This window comes from Topomyia yanbarensis, unplaced genomic scaffold, assembly GCF_030247195.1.
Source record: "Topomyia yanbarensis strain Yona2022 unplaced genomic scaffold, ASM3024719v1 HiC_scaffold_131, whole genome shotgun sequence".
NCBI classification, from domain to species: domain Eukaryota; kingdom Metazoa; phylum Arthropoda; class Insecta; order Diptera; family Culicidae; genus Topomyia; species Topomyia yanbarensis.
In genome coordinates this window covers 61,628-74,410 of record NW_026683307.1, presented here as the reverse complement: position 1 = coordinate 74,410, position 12,783 = coordinate 61,628, and the positions used below count along the sequence as shown (strand labels likewise).

The following is a 12,783-nucleotide window of genomic DNA, read 5'->3' as shown; positions in this document are numbered from 1 at the left end:
TTGCTAGTCCACCAAGATCACCTCTGTTTTGCGTGAACCTAACTCAATTTCATCAAAAAACGCTTGTTTGAAGTAACTATCCAGGTTTCGTTCCTAGATTCTCAAACGAAAACTTCAATAAAAACAATTCCGAGACTTCAAGGAATCTAAGGATATGCATTTTTTTTTTAAATTCTGACTCTGAACGGCTAAGAAATAGGGTTTTAAAATATGTAAAACTTATAAACCGTTGTACCATTTTAAAAGAGATAACAGTAGAGCCCTTAAATAGTAGCACTCAAACACGTAAGATTAATTTTTAATTCGACGGTACAATCCTGCGTTCAAGATGTGCTCCTTATGTTATACTAAACTATCTAAAAAGGGAACTGGGGAGTACACAAGCCTCCCCCCTCCCTCATCTTTTCATTTTCTGACTACGTCTGTGTTATTCAGCAAGTAATTCTGAACATTTCATTCAAAGGTACCAAGTCTCTGCGATGAATATATTCTCATTTGTTCAAGTTTAAAGTATCGGTGTCGTGGTGTACTGACAGTGTTGGAAGAAATAATTAATTTCTGCATTTGGATTGAACCATAAGTTTTAAAATCGTTATAACTATTTTTTGAAAACTCGTAGCTAGTTACCGGTTTCGACAAAGTTGTTAACCAAGGTTTGAATTATAGTTTTATAAACCTGGTTTTTCATATTGAGTGAAATAGCGATCTTTATTAACGTAAATGCAAAATAATTGATTTTCCCATATAAAATCCCATACAAACTTTAAACGCAATGCGCAAACCCGGGAAGCAACCGACCGCTCCCAAACTTTTCACAGGCATTTGGGACCACAAAAGGAACTCAAAAAGTGCTGTGCTGAAAAATGTAACTTTCGAGCCACTCTAGTGAGCACCTTGAAATAAAATCGATGTTGTCAAACATCGATCCAAAAATATCCGATGTAATATGGAAATGCGATTTTTTTCCTTTTATGCACGAAACATAAATTTACCCTTTCCAAAAATATTTATACTATATAAAACAATTGAAAAGAACGAATCATTTCGTACGAGCCAATCAACGTCAGATTCACAAATAAAATTTTAGTTCATTCCAAATTGTTTTCTTGCATTCCTTAGCTAAAAATATTTAGCAGGTATTTTTGTTATGGCTGAATATAATATTTACTTCAATTTATGAGCTTTTAACTTTTGAAGTTTGAAAAATTGAACATTTTTCAATCGCTGATAGATCGGAAAGTATTTGATGCATGGAAAAAAACATTGAATATAAAAAGTTGCATTTACGCATGAGCTTGCCGGAAAAATTGAGATTTTTTTTACAACTTCTATATACCGCAATTATTATAAAAAAATTAATTGTTCAAAAATTGGATCAATTATTTTTGCTTATTTTTTCTTTAAATGATAAAAATCATGTTAAACATACTGTGTAAAAATTTTGCAGTGGATCTGAAAATGTTTAACAAGATATTACAATTATAACATTAAAAGGGGCAATTTTGCATTAAACGCCATGTTATGGGCCAGCTTTAATCGAAATATTTCGTAAAGTAATAAAGTTCTCAATATAATTATAAATGTTGTCATAGAATAAAAAACATGTTTTTTTTTAAATTTTCTTCTAACATTTGCAGACAAAAACATTCATAACATAAATAACAAAAAAACTTTATCAGATTTTTATTGGTGAGCTCATGCGTAAACGCGCTTTTCATTATTTAATACATTTTTCCGTACAACGAAGAGTTTCCGAGTTATCAGTGGTTGAAAAATGGTCCAATTCGTAAAATTCAAAAACTCATAACTTGAAAAAAAAAGCCAAAACAAAAAATGGATGCCAATTATGTTGTGCTAAGAATGAAAGAAATTTTTTTGGAAGGAATTAAAATTGTGGTTGTAAATCTGCCGTGGAATGATCCGTACATTCAATATGTAACATTACTCAACTTTTCGTTCATAGAGATGCAATTTTTTCAGTTCGTGAAATGAGCGAAACGAACTATTTATAATGCACGAAAAAGCTTCGTTGCAGAAAACGAGTAATGTTTTCGTTCATTGTATGATAATTATCGTTCCACCTAAGAATTTTTTTTAGTGTAAACAAAATCGTTTGTTTACACTTTGTTTTGTTTTTTTACGATGGGCGTGAAATTCATAGAATAAAAATAGTGATAGTGGTAAAGAAATTGACCAAAACATGTTCATAATTTGTTCACGTCACTCACCCTCACCACCTCCTTTCAATGCTTGGGCATTATTTTAGTTTGGTATAACTGTATTCTTGAACTTCCTACCACAAAATTTTAATATATCTCGCTGTTTAAGATGAAGCACCGAAACATCGAAATGCCTGGCTGGTAGTGTCTCTTATTCGGACATCAGGCGAATGATGGAATATATTATCTATAGAATGAGTTATTCACAATTATTCTTAGATTAAATAACATATATAATAACTAAACTCACGTATCACAAATAATTGTTTAAAACAACACAACTTCGAAGCCGCTTTTATATTAGCTTCAAATTTTTTGGAAAATAATAATAGCGAACAAACTGCCCTTTTTTGTTATTTTTAGTTAAAATAGTTAAGACAAAAATTCGTTTTCGTGTTTGCGAAGTTTTCCGTGTACATGTTAATTAATTATTTTGTTAAAGATGTAGCACACAACTAGAGGTAGGGAGAACACAATCAAAATGAATATTATAAAATTTAGTGCTTCCAGAAATTGTAGATGGCATAATTTTTAATCGGTTGATGCATTCAAATTTGTTAGCAATCCAATTTGATTCAAAGTTCTTTGCTATATAAGATAATATTTTGTATTTTCATGCATTTAATACAAATGACGATATAACACTTAATTCTGTTTGAATCCGTTGGGTGTATAAAACGCACAGTATGGCATTGAATTCAAGGCTACATTCTTGTGATATTGAAAACAATTGAGGTATAGCAGGAAACAAATCCATCAATTCGAATATAAAATTGTGTAAATCACCACTTTGAAATCAAGAATGATTGTGATTCAATACATCTATCGAATAGCGATTAGACAAGTCAATGTGTCTTCACTTTGCTCCATGGATTTGTTTCAACACCTTTAATTATTACTTGGTGTAGGATAATTTACTATCAATATTTAGTATTACTTTTTACAAAAAAGTATGTTCTTATGGTGAAAATTGATATAACATAAAGTAGCTCAAAGTACGTGGGAGCTTTTTACACCTTTTGGTTATTTTATATCCTCTAAGTATTCCGAAATAAAAACACAAATCATAATCTCGAACGACAGTCGACAGCAATAAAGCAATGGTTCCATAATGCCAAACCTTCTCGATAATCTAGTACTTCTTCGATCGAACTCAAACGAAAATTTACTTTCGAGCTCGGTTCGAAATACACACTTAAAATCCATTACCTACCAGTAGGTAATTTTAATTTGCTGTCCTTATTTCACTGCCGGAAAACAAGGGAGAGGGAATGATTTTTTTACTCAAAATTAATGGGATGAAGTTTAGTCGGCTTTGGGGAATATCTCCTTATTTTTGGGTAAATTTGGACTCCCTCTCTTTCGTTTTTCGTTGGAGGAAGTAGGATGCACAGATTTAAGATTACCTACTGCTAGGTAATGCAAGTTTTCTGTGTACATAATGCGAAACAAGGTCGATTCGATAGAATTTTGATCGAATCGAGATGCGTAATGCCACCCCACGTGTTTTTTGTGAATCTTGAGTTCTCATTTGAATGAATTCGTACTTATGGCCTTCACATGCTTTTTTGGCTACATAATTGCCTTCCGGAAGATCTGGAATATCCGTGGAACTGTTCTATTCATGAAGTAGTGTACTGTTTGCCGGATTGGTTCGTACACAAAAAAGTCAGCTTTGGCAGAGCGCTGAAATCCTGATCTAATGTTTAAATCTAATGAGGATAAATTATAAAATAAATAATAAGGATAAATTATAAATAAATAATTGTGCCATTTCCAGGTACACACTAAAATATTTTTTGAAACAAACAGTTTGAGTTTTCCACTACGTATCCATAGTAGAGATTAGCCGAAAGGTGGAGGATCTTAAACCAGCTTAAAATTTGAATATGCAAATCAAAACTTGCGTGTTCTTGCGCCAGATCTCCGTTAAATGAATCGTTTCGGCCTCGTTCCAGTTCGAAATGTTCTGGTTATTCTCGATCTCTCCTATATGTCTATCATATACATGTTTTTTAACACGGTAGATATCCAAATTTACTTATCTCTTCTCTTTTGTTTGACGTGCTAACAGCTACCTGGAAATCTGATCCCAAGAGTTCCCGGCGTATTCAAGGAGTCCAGCCGACCAGAGTTTACAATTTTCGCATTCGTGAACAGAATAAGGCGATATTTCACCTACTTCGACCAGCCATAAAAAAGCAACCGTACGATGTAACATTGTTTGCTCTCCAACTTTTCTCGACAAGACATCATTGGATCTCATCTTTTCGCGGTATAATATGAGATGATATTTTCGCGCCTAATGTAAAACTGCCGAATAACTAATGGTTTCGCGAAAATTCGCAAAAATGAGTAGATACAGATCCTTAGAATGAAAATACTGCAATAATGTGAGGAAATAAATTCTATAATGTAATATATTAATGGTTTTTCTTGAACTTAATTTATCACGAGGTTCGAAGCTGCGAAATTATCACGCTTCCATACTGCATTGTCAGCAAATTCTCGCAATTTCTTGAAAGATGAAAAGTTGGGTCCGTGCCTACTAAGGATGAAAAAGCTGTGCGATAAACTGCTTGTCGCGAGAATGAGCGAATATTTTAACCTCTGCAGCCGACGATCCGGCTCTTGATGTACTGTCAGTGATCTTCTGTTTGCCAAAATGCTGCAAGTTTCTGGCATTGTTGTCCGCCCTCTCCTCACCTCCTCTGCTACGATCTTTTCTACTGATGTTGAAATTAATCCCTCTGGTGTATGTGTTTTATCTTCCTTATAAAAAGCCTACTAGTGTTTCTCCTTGTTTCAATTTCCAATCAAATAATTGTTCTTGTTAAAAAATTACAAATTGTCTATCTGGTCTTAAAAAATATTTCTGACTGCATCCTTTAGCCTGAACAAAATTGCATTTTTTAATATCGATCTGAACTTCTTATTTTAAGATGAAGATGTGTCAAAATGTATTGTAAAAATATGAAATTGGTGCCCATCGAGAATGCATTTTGTGTGCCGCATACGTGGTTAATTTCAGGTTTTGGTTTGATCTAAACTTTCGAGTGGGTAATTCCCTCCTTGACAATTTTCGAGTGAGTAGTACTACCCATACTACCCACGTATTCTGCCGGCCCTGGCAGATAGTTTAAAAGTTTTAAAAAGGGCGAGTCTAACGAAATATCTGGAAAAGTGGACTACGAAAGTACATATGGATTATTCGGGCGAATGAAAATTGTGAATATGAATCATTGAATCGGGAAACTATCGGTCATAATCGGTAAAGAATGTTTTATTGATCTTGAAGTATGAAGTTCGTTTGCATTATTCTTAACATTAGTTTGAGTTGTATTACTATTTCAGCTATAGTGAAGATCTGATTTCACCAGACACCGATTTTGTCAACTTTTTTGTCCAATTTCTCAACCTCACATGAAAATCCGTCTAGCAGATGAATCAAGCCAAATTCAAGCAACTCCTTTTATGAGTATTTTAATTTTACACTGGAACCCTTAACGGTAGTTTCTGCTAAATAATATGAAAGAGTATTGAAGATATGTCTAGGGCATAATGAGAAACATTTTAACAGTTTGGGATTATTTAACCCTCAAAAAGGAAAGGGGTCTCAGAGGCACGGCTAGTAACAGTTCTCTAGTTTCAATGAACTTGTAAATTGAAACAGAAATGATCGAGCGCTTTCGGGCTTTCGATTCTCTCACTGATAAAGCGACAAAAAAGAGGCTTTTGATTTCATTGGGTCTTAGGAGCGATGCTTCTTGAAGTCACAATTTTAGCTTGCCTTTTTGAGGGTTAAAAGAATGAAGAAATGTCCTGATTTTGTCAGCCTAAAATACATCTCAGTCTATAATTTATGTACGTATTTGAATCATACCATAGATGCTGGGCAGCAACACAATAATAATTTTCAAATGTTTTTGTTTTACCATTTGTTTGAATATTTTCTTTAGCTAAGTGTTGATCTAATGTTTACAGTTGATCATTTTTCCTTTCATTTGCTGAATGATTATTGTAGTGTTTTAAGGTTCTATTTTTGCTATTTATTGATTTTGTGTGAAAGTTTGGTTTGGAATATTAAGTCATATCGTACATTCACGCGACTAATTCAGAAATCTCATTCGCACTTTCTTGTAGTGAAGTTCCAATGTGACAAATTTTGCACGAAACATTTGCTTAATAATTATCACATCGTATGAATTCCCACGTTATGGTATGCTGGCTAAGAATAAAATGTGACGCAAACGCTTGAGTCAAAGTAATTTGCATATCTGGCATTGAGATGAAATATCTCGAGATAAGCAAAAAAGACACATTTTGCGTTCTTTTCATCTGTAAACGATCCTGGCAACCTAACAGAGTTAGGAATTTCGTTAATAAATAGATCATGTATTTTGCACACTTAACTCGAACTCCAAACAACTGACTCAATCCAGTCGATATAACTCGCAACGCGAGTGTAGATGGACGGGGATTTCCCATAACCGCATGCCGCGCCCGTGGACGTTATTCCCAGAATGTGAAACATGCAGCCTTTATGATCGGTCACCGTTTCAAGCGGTCCTCCCGAGTCACCTTGGCACGTATCTTTACCTCCTTCGCGGCTACCAACACATATCTGTTCGTCAATAACACCTCGGTTGAACTTTCTGCTAGTAGCGAAGGAATTGCACTCGGACTTGTCCAGAATATCCAGTTGAACTTTTCTCAGAATGTCGGACGTCGCACCCGCTGAAACGGAATCACACTATTACACGGTCTCACTCGATATAAACACCGTTCAACTCATACCGAATTCTGTCCTTCCATACCCGGTCGCATAGGCAGTGGTTATATTTAGGTCGTGTCCTTCCCATAGACAAGCCGGTCTGATTAGTTTGGTGAAAAACACATCCTGCACCATTTTCACCAGCGCGATATCGTGGTACGCACGCCGAGGTGAATACTCCGGATGTCGGATGAAGTCTTCAATATCGAAATCAACCTGGTCGTCATCATCATCGCTCAAATCACTTTCACCCAGCCGAACAACGGTCGGTTTGGCACCGGACGAACAGTGAGCTGCGGTTAGCACGTACCGTTCGCTAATCAGGGAACCACCGCATTTGAACTCAATGCTGCGAGGATCATCCTCCCCGGGATAACCCAGGAGAGCCTGATGGGGGAATTCCCCTCTTCTGGCAGCTTCACCGCCAACGATTAAATCCACCACATTTGGACATTTGTAATCCTCGTACACTATGGACGTCGGCCGAAGGGATAGCGTGATGAGAGTCGAAGTTTTCACCGTCAGCTTACGGTATTCTGAACATTCTAAAAATTGAGTTCATCGCTTAGATGGGTCAATTTGAGCACCTAGGTATTACTTACTCTTCTCCGAGATTCGTTCCACGTTCGGGAAATCGAAGCCTGCAAAGGTAGAAATAGCGCTTTATCGTGGGAGGCAGAATATTGCGATATAACTTTACCTTTAACAACACCGAAAACGAGAGCCAACGTCAACACACTGCAGCTCATTGACATCATCCTGAAATACTGCTCTGCTACTCTTGTGGCGTTGTTCGTTGTCGCGAGTTATCGCGAGATCACTGCCACGGTCAGGGTCGCATCGTTCGCACAACATACGCCGCGCAATCGCGACGCTCAGAATAGAACTGAAACACGATCGGCTCTGTCTGAGAACATCCCCCAGAACACTGCCGAGTCGGATCAGCCGGCTGACAGGATAGAACCGGTTCAAGATGCGGCGTTTGGATTTTTTTCCCGTTCTGTTGTTGTATATTAATATGTAGGTACCTGCTGCTTTCCGGTGACCCCGCGGTATCATCGACTGGCGCGTGGTTGGGATTTTGGGCTGCGCACGGGGAAACTTGTTTATTTTTATTGTGCACGCTGACCGAGCTTGTTTGTCTAGCTCAGTGGTTTTCAACTTCTTTGATTGCATGTGCCATCGAGGAATTGCTCATTAAAAGGCTTCATGTTCCGAATACAAATAAAATAAACTGTTGGCATGGTTCCATGTTAGAATTTTAAGTACAATCCTGAAATTTGCACGATTCGAATGTATTTGAAAAATAATAATCACCCAAAAAGCCATTCAAACATTATGGCAGAACTATTTCGAAGCTCATAGAGTTTTGAATTCACACGAATATTTGTCTGAATTAATTTGTTTTTGTCACTGGCACTGTTTCAGGATTCATAGTGTCTATAGGAACTTGAAACACGCCCTGCAATTGTGAAGTACGCTAAGAATCGAAAGTCTATCGAGTTCTAGGCTTTGCTTTTACGAATGTGGTCAAGCTTTACTGTGTTTGCAAGTTTTATCTTAACCGGTTTTTTATATCTGACTGTAAAATACACCCTGTCATACATAATATTGAATTTTTTTTTTTGAATCAAATTTAGTGAACAAATACTCTCGGTTTATCGGATCAGTATGAACATTTGATAAACCGAGAGTATTTATTCATTTAATTTGGTTGGAAAAAAACTTCATTATTATTTATGACAGGATGGATTTTACTGTAAGGTATAAAAAACGCCCAATGGAATTTATTTGTGCAGCACTCACCCCCCGGTTGTAAACCGCTGCTGTTTATGGAAGGCTTCAGTGAGTTCAATATTGCGCAGGAGAGAAGGTAGCTGATCAGCTGAATAGTTTTTTATGTTTGACGTATGGGTTTTTGAAACGAACGAATCACTCAAAAAATTAATAGTAAATTATTGGTAAAATATCCCCTCAGCTATGCATTATGTATGAGCAATTTTGTACGATTCACACTCATAGTAACTAACTAGTTGTAGAACTGAACGAGCAATTAGTTATTTTCTCGGTGGAATCAGTGCTCGAAAATTATCAGTGTTATCACTAGCAAAGAAAATTATTTAACGTATCGACAAATTTTCTACTTATTTTTCTATTTTTGAGTTTGATTATTAGCATTATTTTTCACTGTGTCCAGAGAGAAGTGCTGAGATTTGGTACCAGTGCACATTGGTTTTTTGCCGAAATCATGCGATCTATTAATTATATCTCAATCGTTAAATTTGGGTCAATGACGTCTTCGGAGGATTTTTTTCCTGGTGGAGTTGAAATAAATTAATCGATTATTGATATGAAGTCCTTATTTTTATTTTTCATTCAACGTTCATTATGACGGAAGAATACAACGAGTTTGTGAAGAATGAACTAAAATGGCTATTTTTTTCGAGAATTGTCCTAATAGAGAATAACTCACTATAATTGCTGACGATACGGGAAACCCGAACAAATACTCATGGGTTCAAACACCATATAGCCCCTTGAAAAGACCTTAAACATGATCCGTGCCAAAACTCCCAACCATCAAGACACCATAAAATGGTCTCAATTACCCATAAATAAACCAACATATGGTATTTTATATAGGATCTACCGGACCATGGTAATGGTGTTTCCATGGGTTGAACCCATTTCAAACATCCATGTCAATCCCCATTAGCATGGGGGTATTATGGGCTTTACGTTTGCTCGGGAATGCCGTCCACTAAAAAAAACTGCTTACGGCCAATTGCCGTTGGCGTTGATTCTGAATTGTACGGTTCAGATATGTGTGTATCATCGCGAAGGAGTCGAGCATTTGTATGTTAACAAGTTCGATTGCGAAGCTTTCACCGCGGCCCTGGGACTGGAGGCCAACACCGACAGTCTAAGCGGGGATGCGCTGATAGCCGTTCTATCACACGCGTGCGACGCCACTATGCCGAGAAAACCCCTGCCAAGAAACGGCAGATGCCCGGTATACTGGTGGAGTGCCGAGATTGCAGCTCTACGATCAGCCTGCCTCAGAGCTAGACGTAGGATGCAAAGAGCCCGCACCGAGGATGCAAGAAGGAACCACCGTGAAGTGTTTCGAGCTGCGAAATTGGCCCTTAACAAGGCCATTAAAAGCAGCAAGAGAGCGTGTTTCGATAACCTGTCCGAGAGTGCTAACGCGAATCCGTGGGGTGACGCCTATAGAATCGTGATGGCCAAGACCAAAGGGGGCTCTTCACCCCCAGAACGGTCTCCGGACCGGTTGGCGACGATTATCGAAGTACTCTTCCCGTCTCGAGCCACAAGCCCTTGGCCACCCGTCTTAAGCCACAAGCCCTTGCGTCACCTCCGGTGACGAATGAAGAACTACTCGCAGTGGCTAATTCCCTAACAATGCACAAAGCTCCAGGGCCGGATGGAGTTCCAAACAGCGCTCTCAAGGCAGCGATCATAGCGAACCCGAACATGTTCAGGCTAGCTATGCAGAGATGTCGTTTTCCCGATAGATGGAAAAGGCAGAAATTGGTGTTGTTGCCTAAGCCCGGGAAGCCGTCAGGCGACCCATCGGCGGACAGATCAATCTGTCTGATCGACACGACTGGCAAATTGCTTGAGAGGACTATCCTCAACAGGCTAACTCCGTACGCAGAAGGTACGGACGGCCTGTCAAGCAACCAGTTTGGCTTTCGGAAGGGTAAGTTCACAGTGGACGCTATCAACTCAGTGATACAGACTGCCGCGATAGCGATCCAACGAAAAAGGCGAGGCATTCGATACTGTGCGTTAGTGACACTTGACGTGAAGAACGCATTCAACAGCGCAAGCTGAGATGCCATCGCGCTCTCATTACACCGGCTTAGCCTACCGGTGAGTCTGTACCGGATCCTGGAAAGCTACTTCCAGCACCGCGTACTGCTATACGAGACCGATGCCGGTCAGAAAAGGGTTCCGATTACTGCCGGAGTCTCGCAGGGCTCGATCCTAGGCCCGGTGCTAAGGAACCTCAGGTATGACGGGGTTCTGAGACTGAAGTTCTCTCCTGGGGTCAAGATCGTCGGCTTTGCCGACGACGTAACCTTGGAGGTCTACGGGGAGTCAATCCCTGATGTAGAACTAACTGCAGAACACGCGATCAACACGGTGGAGGAATGGATGAGCGCGATAGGCCTGGAGCTCGCTCAGCATAAGACGGAGGTAGTTATCGTCAACAACCGCAAGTCGGCACAACATGCAGTTATCCATGTGGGAGAAGTCGTGATCACCTCACAGCGGAGTCTGAAGTCTCTCGGAGTCATTATAGACGACAAGCTGACCTTCGGCAGCCACGTCGACTATACATGCAAGAGAGCATCGACTGCTGTTGCGGCACTATCGAGAATGATGTCCAACAGCTCAAAGGTGTGCGCCAGTAGACGTAGGTTACTGGCAGGCGTTGCCGTATCTATCCTCAGGTACGGCGGTCCGTCATGGTCAAGAGCACTGAGGGTAACCAGTTACCTACAGAAACTGGAGCGCACCTACCGCGTGATGTGCCTCAGAGTGATATCTGCCTACCGCACGGTATCACACGATGCATCCTGCGTGATAGCGAGCATGATGCCAGTCGGGCTGGTCATTCGGGAAGATGAGGAGTGCTTCGAGCTACGTGGAAATAGGGGAGCCCGCGAGCGCACCAGGGTGACCTCGGTCGCCAGATGGAAGCGTGAGTGGGATAACTCCTCGAAAGGTAGGTGGACCCACCGGCTGATACCTAACATATCGAGCTGGGTGGGCAGACCCCATGGGGAAGTTCACTTCCATCTGACACAGTTCCTGTCAGGCCATGGCTGCTCCCGACAGTACCTCCACAGGTTCGGGCACGCGGAGGTCCCAGCCTGCCCTGACTGCCAAGGTGTAGACGAAACTGCCGAACACATACTGTTCGTATGTCCTCGTTTCGACGTCGAAAGAAGAGCAATGCTTGACGTCTGTGGCTGGGACACAATCCCTGATATCCTTATTCAGCGGATGTGTCAATCGGCGGAGAAGTGGAACGCAGTCTCGACTGAAACCACCCAGATTGCCTGTAGGCTATAGGTAATTTGGCGCACTGAGCAACAGACAACGGGCACGGCTAACTAGTGATTGGTTAGTTGGAGCGAAAAAGGCCGAGCGCAAAAAAAGCGAGTGAATGTTTATGCTGAGGCAGGTTTGGCGCAGCGACTGGCAACCGCGTAAGGGGTAAACCCAGCCACCCCGAAGCAAGGCAGAAGAGCGAGTGTATAGGCGTATATGTGGACTGCCTCATGCCAAGACGGGAGGGTCGTAGCGTAGTATGTTGGGACTTAGCTATCGATGCCTCGTGGCGTGGCAGAGGAGTGAAAGGGTGAGCATCCAAGTCAGTCTCACACGGTATGTTAGAGGCTAGCACAAAAGTAAGCCTAGCAAGGAATGAAAAAGGTGAGCACAAAAGTCAGCCTCATGTGGAGTGTTAGAGAGTGAATCAAGGTGCGACAGAGAGAGCACCCAAGTAAGCCTCATACAGGACGTATGAACGCGTGAGCGAGAGTGAATGAGTACATCAAGTACAGCCATCCCCCCAGAAGTAATACCGAGAGGTAGTCCCTGGGGGGAACGATGGCGGAGCCCAATGGAGTTTAGTCGGTATTAATGGCAGCGTCACCATTCGAGCCCAACACACCCCCAGTACACCCCGTGTGGTAGCTTGGCATCTACTAATAGCACGTGTACTGGGCTAGTACGTAAATGTATTCCCCATTG

At 40.3% G+C, this 12,783-nt stretch overlaps 1 protein-coding gene across 1 annotated transcript; it reads right to left on the bottom strand.

Moving 5' to 3' along the window:
• Positions 1 to 5,464: 5,464 nt before the first annotated feature.
• On the bottom strand, positions 5,465 to 7,925 carry LOC131694745 (serine protease snake-like). Its single transcript, XM_058983234.1, has 4 exons — positions 7,694 to 7,925; positions 7,596 to 7,634; positions 7,017 to 7,538; positions 5,465 to 6,956 (listed from the first exon to the last, which is right to left on the bottom strand). Exons 1-4 carry the CDS (start codon positions 7,749 to 7,751, stop codon positions 6,628 to 6,630), a joined length of 948 nt encoding a protein of 315 aa, XP_058839217.1. The 5' UTR covers positions 7,752 to 7,925; the 3' UTR covers positions 5,465 to 6,627.
• Between the last annotated feature and the right edge of the window lie 4,858 nt (positions 7,926 to 12,783).